The following is a 22,151-nucleotide window of genomic DNA, read 5'->3' on the forward strand; positions in this document are numbered from 1 at the left end:
GTTGTCCATGTTGTTAAGGTACTGATTCCTTTAGAATTTAAGTTTACTGGTAACATGACATTGTTTTATAAGGATTGAGGTTTGCTCTAGTTAATATCGGGTGGAGGAAAGTACTTGGATTGCAATGTTTTTTAACTTGTTCCCATAGGGTGCCTGCATCTCTGTGAAAAGAGGAAGTGTAAATATATACCACGCTGGAGAGGGTGAGTTTACTGTAGGTACCCGAAACTTTCTGTGTTTTTTGTGAACACCACACTTACTGCCATGATTTAATTAATCGTATGCATGTTGATTAGTTGTTTTTTCTAGATTATGTAAATCTATCAAAGAGATGAATGTAAAATGTACTGTATGTACTTTCATTCTTATTGAAAAGAGAGTGACGCTATTCAGAAGAGTTAAAAGAATACTCTCAACCTCATTTTATTTAATGTGTCTGTTTTTCTCTTAGATGTGTACTATTACCTGAAAGATCCACCCCCGAGTTTCCTACCCAGGTTTGGCACCATCACCATGGCTGGCCTAGTTGGCATGTTTTTGGCACGCAAAGGTAACATGATCACGCGCACTCATAGTTTGTGCAGTACGTGTGCATGGAAAGACATTTTGGAAGATTATTATTATTTGTATTTATAGTATACAAGCAGACTTGGGCGACAAAGCCTCTCTACTTTCAAAGCAGATATTTATATAATTTTTATTTTGATGCGTATTGCACATCTTCCATTATTAGGCCAATAAAGCTAGTTTCACTTCTGCAATATAATTGCATGCATGCAATAAATCAAACAGAAATAATGTAAGACATTAAGGCGTTCTTTCAATCTATTTGTGTCACGCACGCACGTCATAACCGAGTTAAAATCTTGAGGCAACCAATAAAATTTTGCTGAAAAGTTTGAAATGAAGCGGAACTGATCAATCAGAAGTCTTCGCGCCTTCCCGCTCGCCAGTGGCTTCTGTTGAGAGGACGGACAAAAGGCGCCTACGTCAAATGTCATCTGACTTGTCATTTCTAAATATTGACATTGATTTCCATAGGTCCTTCCTTACTAGCTGGAATTTTTTATAATGTGTTTTGTCATAGTCGGAGGTTAGTGCAACTGTCTCTTGGGCACGTCTGCGATGCAATTGATGAACGCTTCCTGTTTCTCCTCGATTTAAAAAAAAAAAACGGGCCCAAATTCAAAAATCGAGCACAGTAACACCCAAACATTTGCAATTGTTTGTTCAAAACCGCATTCAAATCGGATGTACGGTGTTGTCTCCATTTTGTCCGATGTTAACGGAGAAACACATTAACACACACATACACATTCTCAGAAATAGTAATATGTATAGATTTTTGTCTTCAACTACTATTTTACTGGAAAATCACAAAAACCTGATTTGAACATGTATTTTAGGTTCTCGTTTGAAGAGGATCGCAGTTCCAGTAGGTCTTATGACTGCTGGAGCATCAATATGCTACCCAGCCCAGGCTGTGGCTGTCTTTAAGGTGAGGACATTGTCAGACTAACACTGTGACCAACTATTGTTGTTGTAGTATTCATGCGGTAAGACACGGATATTTTCTTGTTACCAAGGTGACCGGTAAGAAGATGTATGCTGCAGGCCGATGGAGCCATGCTGCTGTGTCTTCTTTGCTCTCCAATAAGCCCACAGAGTCTGATGCTGCTCCACAGCCACAGGTTATTTATGCTTTTTGATCATTAAAACTGAGGCAATATGCTCATGGTTATTAATGAATATACATTCGTGAACTCAACCAAGAGTACGAGGGAGCTTTATCTAGTGTCGCATGGCGTGTTTTGGCGAATAATATTGAAACAGTGTACACAACTCTATTTCATTGTTCTCAATTAATGTTATTAGGATTTGTTTCTATTTTCTTTTGCAGTAGTAACAATAGATCAGGGTTTACGAGGGATTAGCAGACGGGTTCAATTCCACATTTCTTTTTTTTCTTGCGTGCCGAAGAACTGCTCAATGTGACTATCAAAAAATGATTTTTCTATCGACTTTAGGCAGTAAAAACTGGAAAGCTAGTTTTTTCCACATTTTTTTAATCAGACTGCACACCACCTAATAGTGAGAATCTTTTCAACTTTGATAACTACAAACTTTAAATAACAACAGGAAAATCTAGACAGGTGTTTATAATTTAAACTTTTATTTGCAAGTTTCCTTTTATGTACGCACATGAGACACTCAAGATTTGAAATCATCCTGAACAAAGCATTTTGATTTGATAGTTAGATTTTATATTTGATTAATTCATTTCTGACCATTTTAGGAGTATTATTGTCAATTGTCATTACATTTAACAGAAAATTGCATTCATGTGTGTGCACATTTACAAGCTAGGTGGGTCTACTTGAGATTTTAAAAGGTATATTCCATTATCTCATTCCTGTTTATAAAAAGAACTCACTGGAATTTCAAGACTGCATTTAAGCTTTCCATTAATGTTTCGGGTCTCATTATGACAGGTTGATTAATACATTTGCCAAGTACTACTTAAATCTCTTTAGAAAACAATTTAAAAACATAGTAAGTATAATACAATTTTTAACCACAATATTTTTTTTAACAATGCAGTTGTAGATATGGAACGGGAGCAATTTCCTGTATTCTCAGTTTTATTCTAGTGTTATACCGAGCGGTATAATCTAAACTACTTTGAAATGCACAATGATCGCAGCTAAGTAGGGGAATTCATCTTTTTTTCCCCCATTTGCTCCAGAGTCCAATTCCACACAGTGTTCAGAATTTTTAATGAACAATTATTTGATTATTTTTTTCCAATGCCTGTGAATCATCAGTAATGCTACAAGCTTAAGGCAACTCATACGGCAATACATCTAAAATATTAGCTCTGGCATTATTTAAAAAAAAACAAAACAAAAGAAAAAGGGGGAAAAAAATCGTTTTGTGAAGTTGCTTCTGCCTTTGTGAATCGGAGAGAGTGGTTGGTTGAGCAGTTTGCATAAAAAAAGAAAAACCTATTTAACATTTTTCTCATTTTGATTGCTGTCCATCACGAATTCTTGACAGGCTGTGCCATCTCAGGAGGCTGCGGTGGTTGACGAGCCTCGTCACGGCTCAGATCCATGCTCGACGCAGCACGCCACCATCTCAGACACCGAGGCGGGTTCAGTGGAGTGTGTTCCAACCGCTGATAATCTCATCACTGCTATCGCTGCGGAAGAGTTGTCAGTCACGCGCACGGAGACCTCAACCGAGCAGGTCTCTGCAGAGATAAACTCAGGTATAAAAAATACTATATTGATCTCTGTCTTCCAGTTTCTATGTGTTTATTTCTTGATGTCAACTCTATCAAATATGTCATCGAGTGTTACCACACTAATGTTTTAATGCCGTGCTTTGCCCTCCACAGCTCCTAAAGAATCACTTCAGTGTGGTCAAAATGAGGTGCTTCAAGCCTCAGAGGAAGCAGTAGAGGGCGCCCTTGCTCCATCTGAAGATGCAGTGAAAACATCAGATGTCTTCTCTCCGGCTCCAGATAGCCTCCCCGCTGAGTCCCTTCCTGCTGAGCCCACAGCAAGTTCAGAACCCCAGACCAAGGAGTGTGCTCAAGTTCAACCGGCTCCAGCTAAGGTTCCTGCTTGCACAGAGGAGCCGCCTACGCCAAAAACCTCAAATGAACCAGCAGGTAGCACTAATATTCTTCATGTGAGCATGAATTACTCGCTTCACTTGATGCCCCTCGCACTTGATCTAAACACAAAATATTGAATAGAACAGGTAACAGGCCAACCTAATCAAGCTTCCACAATCATTTATTGTAAACAAGAATAACGACAGTGCGGTAATGGGCCTGTCATCTTATGCTATTTTGTGCTTAAGACAATACATTTGTAATAAAAAAAAAATGGTTTGTGGAAGTTGCTGTAAACGGCCAGTTTGATGGCATTTACAGTAAATCAGTATTCACATACGTTTTCATACAGAGATGACAAACATCTGGGATAACCAAAATGTGGGAAAGACTGCTTGACAGGATTTATTTTTTCATCAAACCATTAATTCCTCTTACATCCACCAACTCGATCCACGGGAGCAGCTGTGGGCCGTCAATTGTGACGTCTGACTCACAAAGCATTCATGCTTCACATTGTGGAAGTGATTGTTCACTTTGGGACATCTCAAATAAGACTTCTGGTCCAAGGATTTTGTTTGTGCCTTTTTAATGGCTTCTTCTAATCTTTTTTTTTTTCTTCAATTCATTGCAAATTACTCATTTGCATACATTTGTATGAATCCTATCTTTCGCTTTGCTTCACTTCAGTCACATTTATTCCTGTAAAAGATGTTCATTTTCCTGCAGCTGATTTAATCCTAAAGCAATCCAATGAACTCTCACTAATTACTGCATACTACTTTTCAGACAATTGGACTTGAGTCAAAATGAATGACTTTCAACTTCAGGTAAAAGGACAAAGCTAGAGTTTTAATTCCCATTCTTAAACTAACCAATTGCTTTAGCTTTTCGTAAAAAACGTGACTTTGTGTTGGTTGTCACAATTTGAATGGTCAAATTGTGGAAATTATTTAATCTGCCACTAGAGGACAGTGCTTCCCTTTGCGAGTTAAATAATAGTACAGAGGGGGTTTTATAAATCTAAATTACATTAATAGACCCCATAGAAACACTGTCCCTATGTCGTAGTTATTCACCTATTACGGCCGGTCTTGGAACCTATTAATCGCGTTAAATGAGATATTACTGTAAACGGAAAGACCTGTTTTAAGTGTTACCCATTAGTTAGAGAAATATACAGTACATATAACCATCGACCACACTCTTATGTATTCTCTCTACCAGTGCCAGGTGTGGAGTCCAAAGAACCAGTGACGTCTGCTTTGGTTGAGGATGAATTAAAGACACACACACCTGATGACCAGCCAATCAAAGACAGCAAAGGTATCTTGTCACAGGTCATTGCGTCATTAGATTATAGGTAGATTCGGTATAACTTGATTGAGAGGTTGCAGCTTCCAATTTTCTAGAGCTCGAAAAGAATAGCCTAGTGGAAAAGAAGATTACTTTCAGTTACTTAAAAAGTTGTTGTCAATACCAAACAAAATCTTACTCTGTTGTTGGATTTCTCTTGGTGGCCACCAGGAGGATCTGGGTTTACATCAGATTCTGCACTCTTGGACTTTGGCCAGTCTAATCCTGAGGACGAAGACCTGTACAGCACTCGCTGATAAGACCAACTACCACACAGCTCGTCCAGATTGGCACACGCTAACATCACAGTATTGAAGGTACATTAAAAAAAGCTTAATTCCTGACATTATATTTTTAGACCCAGCACAAAATGGCTAGAAGTTGGTAAAAAAAACACAGGACTGCATTTGTCCTACAGATGGCTGACTGTGTACTTGTCTCTCTTTGAGTTTTTGCAACTACTTGCTGTTATGTTGCAGTTCCTTCTGTCCTGGATTCTAATACGGTGGTTCACATTCGAAACACTGTATGCCAAATCATGAAAGTATGGAGATGTAAAATTGTGCAATTTAATTCTCACCAGAATTGTCTTCACTTATTGTTTGAAGAAGTCAAATAAATCTCTATTTTTCACGAATTTCCATTCGATTGCTTCATCTGCCTAAATAAATGTGATTTCTTTTACAGGTTTCGACTTATTTCAGTTGCCCTTGTAGGTTTTCTTTTCATTTTTTCACGCCTCTGACCTGAAGTCAGCTGGGCTAGGCTGCAGCACCTCACGCAACCCTAGTGAGGATAAAGCGGTTCAGAAAATGAGATTAGATGGGATGAGATGAGATAAAATGAGATTAGATTAGGTAACTTTATACATCCTGTATTCGGGAAATTCACTGTCGCAGTAGCAAGAGGGTGAGAATACAGATACAGGAAAATACATTTTAGACATGAGTAAATAAGTAAATCTATGTGTATATATGTGCATATGTATGTATGTGGCGGTCTGTGAATTTCCTAGCGACGCCTTTAGCTGTCGGAATCAATCCAACCCTCAAAAACTATTTTATGGCTATAAAACCTCTACTGCAGCTACAGCTGCGACACATAAAACATCATCAATCATAACCTCATACAATTGAAATATTATTTAGGAATATAGCCATATTTTACTCACCAAAATCCATCCGAATTGGCCACACTTTACTTTGTCATTATTGGAAAGTCTTGACTACAAATATATAGAAACAATTAAGGGAAAATGTTTCCCAACTGAGGTTCAAACCCCAGCCTCCTACATGGCAGTCAGGTGAGTGAACCTCTAAGCCACGAATTGGCCACACTTTACTTTGTCATTATTGGAAAGTCTTGACTACAAATATATAGAAACAATTAAGGGAAAATGTTTCCCAACTGAGATTCGAACCCCAGCCTCCTTCATGGCAGTCAGGTGAGTGAACCTCTACGCCACGAATTGGCCACACTTTCCTCTGTCATTATTGTCAAACAATTCTCAAATTGTTTATTGAGGTGATGAAAATGATAAATATAACTTCCAATCACATCATTTCAGAAGTCACTGTGGTCCAGTGGCAAGGACAATGGGTCAGAACTCAATTTAGTGGATTTGACTCCCGTGTGGGAGACTGGGGTTCGAATCCTGCTCTCGTTTGACTGATCACGACACTATGTAGTTCAGTAAATGAGTAATCCTTTTTTCATTAAAATAAACACTTAGTCATTTTTTTCAGCAAAACAATTTGTTCCGGTCAGCCGAAGACAGTTGGGGGGGGGGTTCCTGGTGGCGTTCGACAGTCGGCCTTCGGCCGACTGCCGACGCCATACAGTCGTCGACACCGGGACGTGAACCCTCGACACCCACGTCGCAGGCAGGTGACTAACCCACTGCACCACGAGGCGGCCCGCCTATACATGATTGGAAGTTATATTTATCCTTTTCATTACCAAATAAACAATTTGAGAATTGCAAAGAGTGGACTTGAACTCACTCCTGATTTGAACTTGTGTCCACCTTAAATTTGGACCCATTGTCTTTGCCACTGGACCACAGTGACTTCTGAAATGATGTGATTGGAAGTTATATTCATCCTTTTCATTACCTCAATAAACAATTTGAGAATTGCAAAGAGTGGAATTGAACTCACTCCTGATTTGAACTTGTGTCCACCTTAAATTTGGACCCATTGTCTTTGCCACTGGACCACAGTGACTTCTGAAATGATGTGATTGGAAGTTATATTCATCCTTTTCATTACCTCAATAAACAATTTGAGAATTGCAAAGAGTGGAATTGAACTCACTCCTGATTTGAACTTGTGTCCACCTTAAATTTGGACCCATTGTCTTTGCCACTGGACCACAGTGACTTCTGAAGTGATGTGATTGGAAGTTATATTCATCCTTTTCATTACCTCAATAAACAATTTGAGAATTGCAAAGAGTGGAATTGAACTCACTCCTGATTTGAACTTGTGTCCACCTTAAATTTGGACCCATTGTCTTTGCCACTGGACCACAGTGACTTCTGAAATGATGTGATTGGAAGTTATATTCATCCTTTTCATTACCTCAATAAACAATTTGAGAATTGCAAAGAGTGGAATTGAACTCACTCCTGATTTGAACTTGTGTCCACCTTAAATTTGGACCCATTGTCTTTGCCACTGGACCACAGTGACTTCTGAAATGATGTGATTGGAAGTTATATTCATCCTTTTCATTACCTCAATAAACAATTTGAGAATTGCAAAGAGTGGAATTGAACTCACTCCTGATTTGAACTTGTGTCCACCTTAAATTTGGACCCATTGTCTTTGCCACTGGACCACAGTGACTTCTGAAATGATGTGATTGGAAGTTATATTCATCCTTTTCATTACCTCAATAAACAATTTGAGAATTGCAAAGAGTGGAATTGAACTCACTCCTGATTTGAACTTGTGTCCACCTTAAATTTGGACCCATTGTCTTTGCCACTGGACCACAGTGACTTCTGAAATGATCTGATTGGAAGTTATATTCATCCTTTTCATTACCTCAATAAACAATTTGAGAATTGCAAAGAGTGGAATTGAACTCACTCCTGATTTGAACTTGTGTCCACCTTAAATTTGGACCCATTGTCTTTGCCACTGGACCACAGTGACTTCTGAAATGATGTGATTGGAAGTTATATTCATCCTTTTCATTACCTCAATAAACAATTTGAGAATTGCAAAGAGTGGAATTGAACTCACTCCTGATTTGAACTTGTGTCCACCTTAAATTTGGACCCATTGTCTTTGCCACTGGACCACAGTGACTTCTGAAATGATCTGATTGGAAGTTATATTCATCCTTTTCATTACCTCAATAAACAATTTGAGAATTGCAAAGAGTGGAATTGAACTCACTCCTGATTTGAACTTGTGTCCACCTTAAATTTGGACCCATTGTCTTTGCCACTGGACCACAGTGACTTCTGAAATGATGTGATTGGAAGTTATATTCATCCTTTTCATTACCTCAATAAACAATTTGAGAATTGCAAAGAGTGGAATTGAACTCACTCCTGATTTGAACTTGAGTTCACCTGGAGTTCTGACCCATTGTCTTTGCCACTGGACCACAGTGACTTCTGAAATAATGTGATTGGAAGTTATATCTATCCTTTTCATTACCCAAATAAACAATTTGAGAATTGCAAAGAGTGGAATTGAACTCACTCCTGATTTGAACTTGAGTCCACCTGGAGTTCTGACCCATTGTCTTTGCCACTGGACCACAGTGACTTCTGAAATAATGTGATTGGAAGTTATATCTATCCTTTTCATTACCCAAATAAACAATTTGAGAATTGCAAAGAGTGGAATTGAACTCACTCCTGATTTGAACTAGAGTCCACCTGGAGTTCTGACCCACTGTCTTTGCCACTGGACCACAGTGACTTCTGAAATAATGTGATTGGAAGTTATATCTATCCTTTTCATTACCCAAACAAACAATTTGAGAATTGCAAAGAGTGGAATTGAACTCACTCCTGATTTGAACTTGAGTCCACCTGGAGTTCTGACCCATTGTCTTTGCCACTGGACCACAGTGACTTCTGAAATAATGGGATTGGAAATTATATTTATCCTTTTCATTACCCAAATAAACAATTTGAGAATTGCAAAGAGTGGAATTGAACTCACTCCTGATTTGAACTTGAGTCCACCTGGAGTTCTGACCCACTGTCTTTGCCACTGGACCACAGTGACTTCTGAAATAATGTGATTGGAAGTTATATCTATCCTTTTCATTACCCAAACAAACAATTTGAGAATTGCAAAGAGTGGAATTGAACTCACTCCTGATTTGAACTTGAGTCCACCTGGAGTTCTGACCCACTGTCTTTGCCACTGGACCACAGTGACTTCTGAAATGATGTGATTGGAAGTTATATCTATCCTTTTCATTACCCAAACAAACAATTTGAGAATTGCAAAGAGTGGAATTGAACTCACTCCTGATTTGAACTTGAGTCCACCTGGAGTTCTGACCCATTGTCTTTGCCACTGGACCACAGTGACTTCTGAAATGATGTGATTGGAAGTTATATCTATCCTTTTCATTACCCAAATAAACAATTTGAGAATTGCAAAGAGTGGAATTGAACTCACTCCTGATTTGAACTTGAGTCCACCTGGAGTTCTGACCCATTGTCTTTGTCACTGGACCACAGTGACTTCTGAAATGATGTGATTGGAAGTTATATCTATCCTTTTCATTACCTCAATAAACAATTTGAGAATTGCAAAGAGTGGAATTGAACTCATGAATCATTTTCCCCTTAAATAGAAACAACCATGTGCAGTCATTACTTTCCAATAAAGACAAAGTATAGTGTGGCCACTTCATAGTGTAGAGGTTTGTTCACCTGACTGCCATTTCGGCAGGTGTGGAGCGGCCATTTGAACTTTGACCTGGGTCATGCATATTTACAGAAAAAAAAGGCAAAAAATTACATTGTTTTCATAATAATGTATATTAGACTAAAACACATCTACGCCTTTAATATTGCTACGTCTGAATCAATCCAACCCTCTAAGTATTTTATGGCAGCTCGCTACAGATACATTTTGGTAGCTGTGGCTAGTCCACTCTATCACTAGCGAATCATAGTTTGTGAAAGCGATGACGTAGGATGTATCCCTATGCCTGCGAGAAGGCCTTGATATCGCCACCTCGAAACCTGATTGGTTAAAGCAACAGTTTCATCGATGTTTATTTTATGCTGCAGCGCCTGCCTTCTTACCCTGACAACAAATAATGGCTAAAATGTGATTGGTTAAATACTTAAATATGAAAACACACATCTGGAAGCTGCACAAGCAGGGGAAACTCAATGGAAGGAAGATGACAGACAATTTGGTATTCATGGCCGAAATATAATTAACATCAGTCTGTGATTCAGATATTTTTTAGGCCAGCAGAGAAGGCCTTGCAGGCCCTGACATTCCACCACTGGATTGGATTTTTGTTTCTGGCCTGTAATTGTGGTTATGACTATAACGCTGAATTATAATTCTTCCCTCATCCTCAACTAATTCTAGTGCAAATAATCTCCCATCATGCACTTAAGCACCAAGCTGATGGAACTAATATAAGCCCCATCAATCAGATCTCAGTGACTGCAGCAGTGAAAATTGCTATCAGCCTCATTCTGTGTTGGTCCTGTCGTCGCTGTCAGTCAAACCAATCTTAAATGCCCCTTATCAACAACGGAGGCAGTGTTACTCTGCAACATTAAAGCAGAGCCTTCACTAACATTTCAAATCTTTCATTCTTCTTGATATCAACCTCCTGTGATTCTACCTTGGAAAAAAAATCTGATAAAAAAACTTTGTGTTATTTTCTAATCACGTGTCTTTTCATTAAGTATGTTTCATTAATAATTTAAGATTTTTTTTAATTGCTGCCAAAACTTTCATTCCGATCCTTACTTACTTGAACTTTAGTTGTAGTATGATGCTTCCACCTTTGCGTCACTCTATGAATAAAACATAAGAATAAAAATAATGCAAAATTGCCCCTAACATTTTACTACAGCCTAACCTAATTCAGAATCATGCAGTGTGTTAATAGCTGCTTGATACTGAGGCATTGTCTTAAATGTATTTATTGATTTGATTTAACGTGACTTTAAACAGCATATGGATCCCAAGATGCACCACTTTTGTGGTCTTTTAGCGTTCCTTAAACCAAATGGTATGTTGGTAGTAATTCATGACCAAGAAACAAAACTGCAATGTGGGCTTCTCATCTACACTTTAACAAACCTTGTTGGTGCTACATGTGCAATCTGTTAACAGCATTTTTAGGGCTCCTTTGAGGAATTGAACCTCCTAAAATCAGTTGGAGGTTAACCAGCGTAGTGACCTGTTGGTCACGCTGTCCTTGTTGGTGTGTGAGAGGGAACAAATGAGAGCACAAGATGTCGAATGAAGAGCTCTGGTGATCTTTTTTTTCTTCCTGTATGGTTACACAACCATCTGGGAACCAAATAGCCCGTGGCATCTTTTTGTGCTACTGGCTTCCACTGAGGGAACAACTTATTCATTTTCATTTATTTTTAAATCAACTGCCAGATGTCACAATGAACACGAACACGTTTATCCACCAGCCGCGTGTGTAAAGTGAAACCACATGTAACATAACGTATGGACCATTACGCCAACAAGTGATTTACATAACATTTTTCTAGTTAGGCATACAAGGATAATTAATTTTCTGGATTCGGCCACTTAACACTTGCACTTGGTACGTTTATGTCGGGCAATAGCTGTGAAGGTAACAGTGTTTGGACTAGTGAATATATATTTTATTAACTGCAACGTCCTCTAGTATTTGTTACTATTTGGTTTATTATTACATATAACAACAGGGTTTTGAAAACCCTTTGTTGTGTTGTTTGTAAGACAAATTCAAAAGAAACTGTTGGGCTTCTTACAAACTGGAACACTGGCTGAAATTATAAGTCTCTACATGTTTTCACCATGACAGATACACTGATGGATGTTTGTAAGCCCAGACCAAAAAAAGGGATGTTTTCTAGCCAATCTTTAGGGACCGTGCTTGTACTGTACCCTACATGCACCCCCAACCCTCCATCCGTGGCTAAAAAAAATAGTAGCAGCCATAATGTTCTGAGAACTTCATGTTCTACTGGACTGTGATGTCGTTCGCTATGCTCTCAGATTGTTCTTGCATACAGAGGAAGTGGATTTTACAATGTTGACATCTCACCTCTCACCCAAGAAGCCACATTTTCCACCGGGGGGACAGTGTGAAGGGTCCAGTTTGTGGTCACAGTCTTCCCAGGGTCTGACCAGCTAGGAGAGACCTCTTCTATAAAATAAACATTTAGTAAATTTATCAGCAAAACAAATGTGTACGAAATATAAGGTTGGAAACATCATTGGTGGATGTGTCTTTATTAGTATGCATGGTTTATCTGTTTCCCCCTGAAGAGATGAAAAGGGACTTGAATACAAATAAAAGAAAATTGGCTCATTTTCAGGAATAGCAGAAGAGATTAGAAATGTTGAATTGCAGCAAGACTCCACAGCAATGACCTTTAATGAGTGCAAAGAGTGGAACGTGGGATGAGCTGCAAAATGATAAATGAAATGAGAAAAAAAATGCCTGTTTGATAAATGTTCATTAAGGGTTTAAGTTTGAGTTCACTACTCTCTGCTCTATTGCTCTCCTTATCTGCAGCCCGTAAAGGAGTTGCTTCAACTATACTACACAGTCACGCCACGCTGTTTATCACCGAGCCTAACGGTTGGAGCCCAAGCGGAGTGAACCCAATTATACTATCTGTTTACAGAAGTAAACTCATGCTGCAATGAGTGAAAGTCTCTACATACTAGTGCACTGCTTTTAACAGATCAATTGTCTGCGGATAGGAGAAAGTCAGTCCCTGCAAATATTGACAAAGGTCAAAGAAGCACGTTGAGTTAAAAACAAATGTGCAGAAGGACAAATGAGCACATCATTGCAAAATGTATTGGAATATTATACACTGATCAGGCAATTTCTGGCAACCTAAGGGACAAAATAATAATAGAAGCTGTATCAAATAGTATGCTGTTCCAAAGGCAGAAATATTCAGTTTTGATTGATGCCGTCAGTGAAGTATGACTACAACAATATTTTTGTTATTCTACTTGTAGATAAGTGCAGTTTCGACTGGCTATCACAACCCCTGGTTGTGTAATATACCATATATTAGGACTGGTTGGATGTGTCTTTTTAATAAATTTAGGAAATGGCCACAAATAATGTTGAAACTATAACACATAATATCGTTAATATGTTAAATTGTATTTGTTTTCTAAGTCTATCTTTGAGAGGATGGCCTGCACCACTATGGGAACAGTTATCGCTAAATTCAATCATGGCCAATCATAGTAACTCTTTTCATTACCTTTTAAAGGCGCAATACATATGTAAGACTGGTGATCAACAATGGTACTATGATCATGATAAAATATTTAAACACATAAAATTCCTACCGCTTTGTGTTGCCAGATAAGCATTTTCCACGAGTGAATCATGCTGCAATATCTAACCAATGCTGCATTTCAATCACAATTGAAAGATATTAGGTAAACCACACATCAACGTTAGCAGAGATCATGTGAACATAGACCATGTGTAGTCTACAACCTATGAATATTACATATAAAAAATTACATGGGTTATGATGCTAAATTCTTCTAAGTAAGGGTTTCAAATTGGACCTTTGCACACATACAAAAATCATTTTTTTTGCACAGTAGGTTAACAAAATGACAAGGCGTTTGGCTGATGTTGTAGGGCAGCACATCTGTGGGAAAAAACTGAATCAAAACAATAACATTTTTTAGGCTGACAGTCAACTTCTAGATGGAGAAATCTCATCTTATCCAGTCAAGTGTTTTAGAACAGTTACCCCCCAAAAATATAATTAATATCTATCAAAATATAAGGGCAACATAATGAATAATTGAAGCACAAATGTGACAAATTGCTCCTTTTAATGTGACTGACTGACTTTAACAGACTTTTCTGCCACTAAATTGTCATGCTAGGCGCATCTCCACAGACACACCTTGCCTTCCCTGGATTTGTAACCAGTGGTCATACCATCTAAGTTATATGACCATTTTAAAAAGCAACATTCTGTTAAGAGCCCACCAAGCCTTCATCTGTTCTCCTCAGAGTCAGCTTTCTCGCAGCTATTTGGACACGTCACAATCTGATAGATAGTCAATGGAGCAGAGTGCACACACATCTGAGCAGGCATGTAAACAGAGGCATGCATGGCAGTGTTAGATTAAGTGTATCAGGTTGAGCAGGTACTGTATTGAAGCAGACATGCAGCATGCTCACACCATTGATCATAGAAGCAGTGATGTAATCAGTCATAGGGCTTTACGTGCATCCCTCATTAACTTGCACCCTAGGCTTTAATGAAAAAGCACTGGAGAGAATCCCGTCTTTCTCCCCTTTTCCTCTTCTATCCCCATATTCACTCCTTGTAATGTATGTCCGTCCCCGTTCCTCGTTCATCTCCCTCCCACGCTTCCCCAAATGCCCCAGCGGCTGGCTTGACTTCCGCTGAGACAAAGTAAATATTTCCCATGGCTTATCTGACCACTGGCAGAGGAAGACAGTGCAGGGATAATTAACAAGTAGCCTCCATTTCTCAAATCACAGGTCCTAGTTGGGTTTAAGGCCATTTGGCTACCTTAAACCCCAGCAGGGCTTCATTAGAGAAAACAGTGAAATTGGGTTGCTTCCTTTTTTTCATTACAACGTGCAATGCCTGTTGTATAACACGGAAACACGCAATCGAACCATGAGAATGTGTGATTTATTAAAGCTTGGAACTTTACTGCATCATGACTAACTAAAAATAAAAAAAGACACTGTAATAATAAACACAACATAACTGCAATAAACAAGGAATTGTCCCTCTTTGGTGATCAGTGAAATAGTGTTGACGTGGCTGGATCTGTGTAAAAATGCCATGTTTACTTTATTATCTCGTTCATGGTCAATTCTGGAAAAACAAAAAAAACAAAAACAGATGGGGTGGTGGGGTGGATTAAATGAAAACAATTTATTAGTACACCCTGGCCTGTGTCCAGGTACAGTCCCACCCCTCTGATGATGAAAATGTGACGTATGTGCACCTTCCCCTGTTGTGCAATCATCACGGGGGTTATGCGACCCCCCCCCACAGCCTCATCTGGTTTCTCAGAGGCACCAGGCCGTGTCCAGCTCTTAAACGCTCGGAGGCATGATACGGTCCGTAACTTTTAAATGAGAAGGGGCCAGGGCATAGACATGGACTTTCGTCAAATGAGGCACTAAGGCACCTCGAATATTGGACTTGACACACAATCTCTTGAGGTAAAAATATCTTTTTCTTTAAGATTATGAAATGACTTTCTGGGGTTTGTTTTATATGTCATAGCATGGAAACAAGTTTGCTGATGTAATCCCTCCTGTTCGCATGCCTGACAGCCTTCTTTGAATTGGATTATTTTTTTGATTAATAATATATTTTCTGTCACCACTAAACCAGCTGCTTCCGCCAATGTCAAATTAAACTTGACATACTGTTTGTATTTGGTATGAATGTTTCAAACCTTACTTTCAGGCATTAATATGGAATACATGTTTTGAGACAAATCCAATAAGCAGCTAAAGATATTTTCATTTGGGATTCATTAAAATGCGACTGTAAAAGTAGTTTTTTACCGGAATATATTCTTGACACAAATGCTGAGCAAATGGGGCATAAAAAAACGTATTTGTTTATTTTTCTTCATCTATAGAAGGCAGCTAACTTTTTTTCATTTTTTACTTCGTTACAGACAACCTTGGAACAACTAAAAGACGGAAGTGGATTTTTTTTCATGATGGCCGTCCCAAATGACAGCACCACCTTGAACTCTACCTTCTTTCCACATACAAGCGAAAACATTGAGAACCAGACTTGCACAGATTGGCCTCGTGTGCCTATGATCACAATCATCCCATCTATCTACACCATCATTTGCATTCTGGGTATCATTGGCAACACTCTGGCTGTTTGTGTATTGGCCCACACCAGTACCTCGAGGAGAACTGTCGCCAACATGTTCATGCTTAACCTTTGCGTATCAGACCTTCTTTTCCTGCTGTCTCTTCCACTTTGGGCTGTGTATTATTCACGAGGCTACAACTGGCCCTTTGGACAAGTAGCATGCAAGATATCTGGAAGTCTCCATAATCTCAACCTGTATGCATCAATATTCTTCATCACTTGCATGAGCGTGGACCGGTACCTTGCTTTGGTGCACCCGCTACGCTCCCAGAGCGTTCGAGACCCGAAACGTGCCAAACTCATCTGCATCCTGGTGTGGATCCTGGCATGTGCGTGCACGGCGCCAACTATAGCTCTGAGGGACACTCACTACATCAAGGAGTATGATGTGGAAGCCTGCGCGATTATTTATCCGGATCACACCTGGTATCAGAGCCTGGCCTGGATGAAAGTACTTCTGGGATTTTTGCTGCCAATGATCATCATCTCTTGTTGCTACTGCGCAATTGGCTGCCACCTCTTGGCTGGTTTTGGAGACATAGGCCTGCGGAAGCCATCACATTTTGGCAGTACATTTAAATCCTCGGGCTCACAGGAAAGCAGCAGTAGAACAGAGAGACCCCCGACCCCATGCGTGAACCCCAGCTCAAGTGGAAGCAGACCCAAGGAGGGAAGAGGGCTGGAAAGGGTGTTATGGACTGTGGCTGCTGTTGTCTTGGCTTTCTTCCTTTGCTGGTTCCCATTCCATTGTGTGACATTTATAGATATACTGCAGAGTGATGGCTGGTTGGATGGCTGCTGGGTAAATTGGACCATCAGCAACCTCACCCCCCTCACCCTCTGCCTGGGCTTCTCCAACTCTGCCATTAACCCCGTGCTATACTGTTTCATGGGGAATCATTTCCGGGGTCGACTAGGTGCCCTTAGCAAGGGTCTGTGTGCACGTTTGAAGGCGCCTGATGAGGATAACAGTCAAAAGAGGGGTTCAATCAGTACGAGGCTAAGCTCTTTTTCCCGAAAGCTCAGTGACCTGAAAGATCTGGCAATTGTTGAAGCCTCTGCCCAAACCTAGGGAACTGACGGGGTATTTAAGGAAGAATAATGAGGGGGGAAATAACGTAACCGGAAGATTGAAAATGCTTATTAATAGCTAATTAAAGTATGGAGATTAAAATCTGTTCATGCAAAGGAGCAAGGAAATAAAGTTTGCTTTTTTTCTTGAAGACATACAAATGAAGGTATCAGAGTTATTACTGTTCCATAACCTTCAATATTATATTTTTCCATATCTGATCTGGACTGAATACGATATGGTCACAAAGTTTGAGCTGAGCTGAAAAACAAGTTGCTGTACAAATGGACTTTTCTGCATATCCTTGAAAAGAAGTAAAATATATATAAAACATAAATAGCATAAAGTGACAATAATCACCACTAGTTTTGGATCGGCTCATTTGCAGACAAACTATGATTCCAAGCTAATTGCAACCAATTGACAAACTGCCATCCTACTAAACTTTAACAATGTTATTCAGCCGACAAATGCTGTGGATGAAATAGAAGGTCCGTCCGTACATCAATCAATCTAACGTGTTTTAACACTACTTTGCTTTTTAAACTTGGACTTTTAGTTATTTATCTCCATTATTGTTATTCTCTGAAGTACACCTAAAAAACTTGTGACTCCCCAAAAAGGGAGGAAATTGGAGTACCGGAGGAAACCCACGCAGGCCCGCGGAGAACACACAGGTGGATGTGACCTATGGGTACTCCGGTTTCCTCCCACATTCCAAAAACATGCATGGTAGGTTGATTGGGCACTCTAAATTGCCCCTAGGTATGGGTGTGAGTGTGTATGGTTGTCCGTTTCCTTGTGCCCCTGCGATCGGCTGGCCACCGACTCAGAGACAGCTGGGATTGGCTCCAGCACCCCCCGCGACCCTAATGAGGATAAAGCGGTTCAGAAAACGAGATGAGATGTATACTCTTAAAAAAAGCCTGTTAATGTGTATGTTATTTGTTCTCACTACTCTACAGATTGTTCAACCACTAGGCGGCGCTAGTGTCCTTCAGATAGTAGATGCATTGACAGACAGGTGAGACTGCTGGCTCCCCACACATCAAACCCAGAAGCCCCACGCTCATGATCTTTGCAAGCTGAGGGAAAGGGGGCTAAGACACAGACTGATGACTCGGAAGCTACACTTTTAAATTATACCAAATCCAGATCAAAAGATTCTCCAACTCGCCAAGCTATTTTCTGTAGGAGCAATCCAGTGATTTGAACAAAAGACAGATTGTGGCGCCTCATCGCCTCTAATCATACACACATCAATGTGACACAACAGATGCCTTCGCACCCACTTAAAGAAAATGTGCACAAAAATGCCATATTTGAATCACCAGCTCCTGTTTCTAGCAATATTTGACACTACAGCAACTCTGCACGTAACATGACAGATTGCAAGTAGGGTTTGGATCAGCTCTGCAGTATGTTGAGACACACAGCTTCATTAGCCGCTTCCTTACTGTTCGGCATGTCAAGTCTATGCGTCTTTGACACAATCAATAGAAGACACTGGTGAACAAGACATGAGAAAATACAAGCTGAAGTTAAAGGCTCTTTTTTTGATTTCTGCCTGCAAATTTGAAAAAAAAATAACCCACCACAATTAAGCGTCTTTTGAATTAAGCATGTCAAAACTGTACAATGTAATACTAATGAGTTTGTTTTGATTGTGTGGCTGATGATGACGTGGTGTTTGATCGTAGTTTTTTTTGTGCTTATTATAATGATTTACAGAGATATTCAGCAAATATATTGCAAATGTAATGACATTCTTGAATACCTCATAATTTCTGTACTTTATTTGGTAGATTAAGCCAAAGTCATCAATGCTGAGTAGATCACAACCAGAGGTGGGAGGTAGATGGTATCTTTTTTCTATGCATAAACAGACTAAAACAGGGATGCAGATGAAAGCAGTAAGTACCTTTTTTCCCCCACCACCAATCAACTGAATGAACGTCCTGCTCATTTTCACGACAAGTAAAACTAGTAAACTAGATGTTATGAAAAACTATAAAAAATGAGTTAATGACAGCTCAAATTAATAGCATAACGACATCATCCAGGGTGGCATGATGAAATAATCATCTGCCTCACAGTTCTGAGATCGAGGGTTCAATCCCTGGGGGCTTCCAACCTTTCGGTGTCGAGTTTGCATGTTCTCAAAATTCATGCGTGGGTTTTCTCCAGGTAATCTGGTTTCCTCTCACATCCCAGAAAGCATGCATAGTAATCTGGTCGAACATTTTAAATTGTCACTAAGTATTAGAGTGAGCATGAATAGTTGTTTCTCTCACGGTGCTCTAGCCAACCAATTCATGATGTCCCTGCCTACTGCCCATTGTTGGTTCGCTTGGGCTCCAGCACCCCTTCTGAGGATAAGCAGAAAGTGGTTGAATGAATAAGCCAACAATTTATTCTGTTGCAATAGTATTTTAGCTGGTTATATACAATTTGGGGATGCTCATTTTAAATTTACTAACATTCCTATATTAGTGGTGTAGTAATGTTTTTTTTCCCACCAAATATCATCTTATGTTTTTAGTCCTTGCACTGTTCAAAACAATTTTCGGACTCGTCCATATTTGGTTGCCATAGTGTCACATTGTCTAAAATATGGTAAGTATTATTTTGTTACATATTGTTACTTTTGGCCTAGTATATATAAAGCCAGATATTTGTGTCCTGTTTTTCTTAAAATATGACTTTGCACTGCATAGTGAAAAAAAAATCAATCTTGTTTTGCAAAAAAACAAAAAGAACAAAAGAAAGAAAATGTAGGGGCAGACCGGCTTAAGCAGTACAATATTACATTAGAAGTGTTTGCATCAATTTATTTTGTTGAGCAATGTAATGCAGAAAAAAAACAGTATTGTTACCGTTGTTGCTGGGTTTGTTTGATTTATTTGATGGACATTTCAAACAATTCATTTATTTTAAGTGCTGCAGAAATTGCTCAAATTATGAAAATGTCGACGCCTTGGCATATTTGTAAACTTTCAAAGGAAAATTAGCTACAGTAGAAAAAATTAGCAGTTATTTCAAATGACAAACAGCTATGTTTGTGGTTCATGTGATTGGAAAGAAAATGCTGCTTTGCATTCTAGTGTTAAATTATGTCAGTTATTTTTACTTTCTCATGCAGAGAAAGTTGGTGAATTGGTGGTTTGAAGATACAACCTGTCAACTATATACATAGTATGTATAAAAATCAGTCCCAATTTGATGAATACGCAAAATCTACATGATATCATCATACATATACACACGGGTATGCATTTTTGAAAGACATGACTGATGAGAAGTACGCTGGCAGCCGTCAGCTTTTGATAAGAGGAAGTCAGATTCGGAAAGCTTGTTACGCACCAAAACAGACATTTGTAAGAGTCAGAATGAACAAGACAAAACGAAACTCTGCCTCATTGCCTTTCAGTCTGTGTCATACAGCCTAACAACCAAAAATCTTTCAGCAAGAGCTCTGCATTTGAGAAAGAGTGGTTTATTTTCAGTGGTGGAGAACAACAACAAAGCGGTTGTGGCATACAAACCTTTAAAGGGTAAGATGGAGAAATTGTCTGTTTACCATGGAACAATTGGTATGAAGGAGGGGGAGAGACGCAGCACAACAATTTTTAGTTTCTACCAACAGCTCTAATCCCATCAAAAGCACAATATATTAAACTGTCTGTATGCACTTTCATGCCAATTGGAAAAAAACGCAAAACAGATAGGAATAAGTAACCCGTAACTACTGTCATGTCTTGTGGCCCTCGATATTAGCAGGAATAGAAGTCAAAACTGTGTTTGTGTCCGTAGGTGCCAAGGAGTTATAAAAATACCAGCACAGAGCAAATTTGATGTTTTTTTAAACAATTTTGTTGCTAAAACAATTTAGTCATTTGAAGGAAAGCCTTTCTTTTTAACAAAACTGTGTATCTAAAACGTTGCATGTTTTTTTTTTTAAATTACAGTAGTCGTCTAATGCAGTGGTCCCCAACCACCGGTCCGTGGACCGGTGCCGGTCTGCGAGGCACCTGGTGCCGGTCCGTCAGAGTAATAAATATTAACGTTTTCAATCTCGCCCTCCTACTTGAAATGACAAAAGTTGTTATAATAATAATAAATAATTTATATTAAGCTTGGGACTATTTTTTTTGCAGTTGTGGACGTCGTTAATGCACCTACCCCATCCCCCCACAATTTTATCTTACGTTGTCGCCCTCCCCATTATCCGGTCTGCGGGAAAATCGAAAGAGCTTTAACCGGTCCACGGTGAGAAAAAGGTTGAGGACCGCTGGTCTAATGCACAGCGTCTGGCAAATGAAATGGTAAATATTTATTGAATTGCCCTTTGACTACTATCAGTGGTAAACCTCCTGTTAAAATGTTTTAAAATAAGGGCGAATACAAGGTCATAAAAAGTCTCGGAACAGATTGTCTTAAAATATGCATGTTCTTTTTTTATCAAGTTGAGATTTCTTAGCAAAGGAAGCACAGTAAAATTGCTGCATTCCTTCACCTTTATGGAATAGATTTAAATGTCAGACATTGTAGCACTTCGGGAGTGGAATGTAGGATTGGACCTGACAGAATTGGTGATGAGGTCTATGATTGAGGCTGCAAACAGCATTCTGTGCACATAGTGACATCCTAATACTGTGTTTGCTGCGCCAACAGTATGGGACACGTATGTCACATCGTCACGTAAAAACTCAAATGCCATCATGTTGTACATTGACACAATCAATCAAACAATATTGACGAGGACAAACATGGACAGTGCTGCAAGCTCAATAATCATTTACATTATTCATAAACCAATATCACTTTTATGAAATATTGTACAAGATAATATTTTCCGCCAGAGAAAATTATATTTATAGGAATCAATCACTTTGCGATTCATTGAATATGAAATGCACTATTTCAGCGTGAGTGATAGAAACGAATATAGTGCAATAACGGCTGAAGAAAACCTCTCATTC

At 39.2% G+C, this 22,151-nt stretch overlaps 2 protein-coding genes across 2 annotated transcripts; both read left to right on the forward strand.

The window, feature by feature from the left end:
- Positions 1-7: 7 nt before the first annotated feature.
- On the forward strand, positions 8-5,615 carry LOC144082654 (uncharacterized). The gene is made up of 10 exons (XM_077609938.1): positions 8-18; positions 73-79; positions 149-203; positions 452-550; positions 1,407-1,498; positions 1,587-1,691; positions 3,058-3,271; positions 3,401-3,676; positions 4,850-4,948; positions 5,150-5,615. The coding sequence occupies exons 1-10, from the start codon at positions 8-10 to the stop codon at positions 5,233-5,235; spliced, it is 1,044 nt and encodes a 347-aa protein (XP_077466064.1). The 3' UTR covers positions 5,236-5,615.
- A 9,645-nt stretch (positions 5,616-15,260) lies between these two features.
- Positions 15,261-17,330, forward strand: LOC144082956 (type-2 angiotensin II receptor-like). Its single transcript, XM_077610464.1, has 2 exons — positions 15,261-15,418; positions 15,886-17,330. The coding sequence occupies exon 2, from the start codon at positions 15,928-15,930 to the stop codon at positions 17,167-17,169; it is 1,242 nt and encodes a 413-aa protein (XP_077466590.1). The 5' UTR covers positions 15,261-15,418; positions 15,886-15,927; the 3' UTR covers positions 17,170-17,330.
- Positions 17,331-22,151: the final 4,821 nt, after the last annotated feature.

Source organism: Stigmatopora argus, chromosome 9 (genome assembly GCF_051989625.1).
Source record: "Stigmatopora argus isolate UIUO_Sarg chromosome 9, RoL_Sarg_1.0, whole genome shotgun sequence".
NCBI classification, from domain to species: domain Eukaryota; kingdom Metazoa; phylum Chordata; class Actinopteri; order Syngnathiformes; family Syngnathidae; genus Stigmatopora; species Stigmatopora argus.

What these genes read in the sequence shown, in the direction of transcription:
- LOC144082654 (XM_077609938.1), top strand. An exon ending in AACCTCAAATGAACCAGCAG is followed by an intron (nt 3,677 to 4,849) that starts GTAGCACTAATA and finishes TCTCTCTACCAG; the next exon opens with TGCCAGGTGTGGAGTCCAAA. An exon ending in GCCAATCAAAGACAGCAAAG is followed by an intron (nt 4,949 to 5,149) that starts GTATCTTGTCAC and finishes GGTGGCCACCAG; the next exon opens with GAGGATCTGGGTTTACATCA.
- LOC144082956 (XM_077610464.1), top strand. Translation starts at nt 15,928, where the DNA reads ATGATGGCCGTCCCAAATGACAGCACCACCTTGAACTCTACCTTCTTT.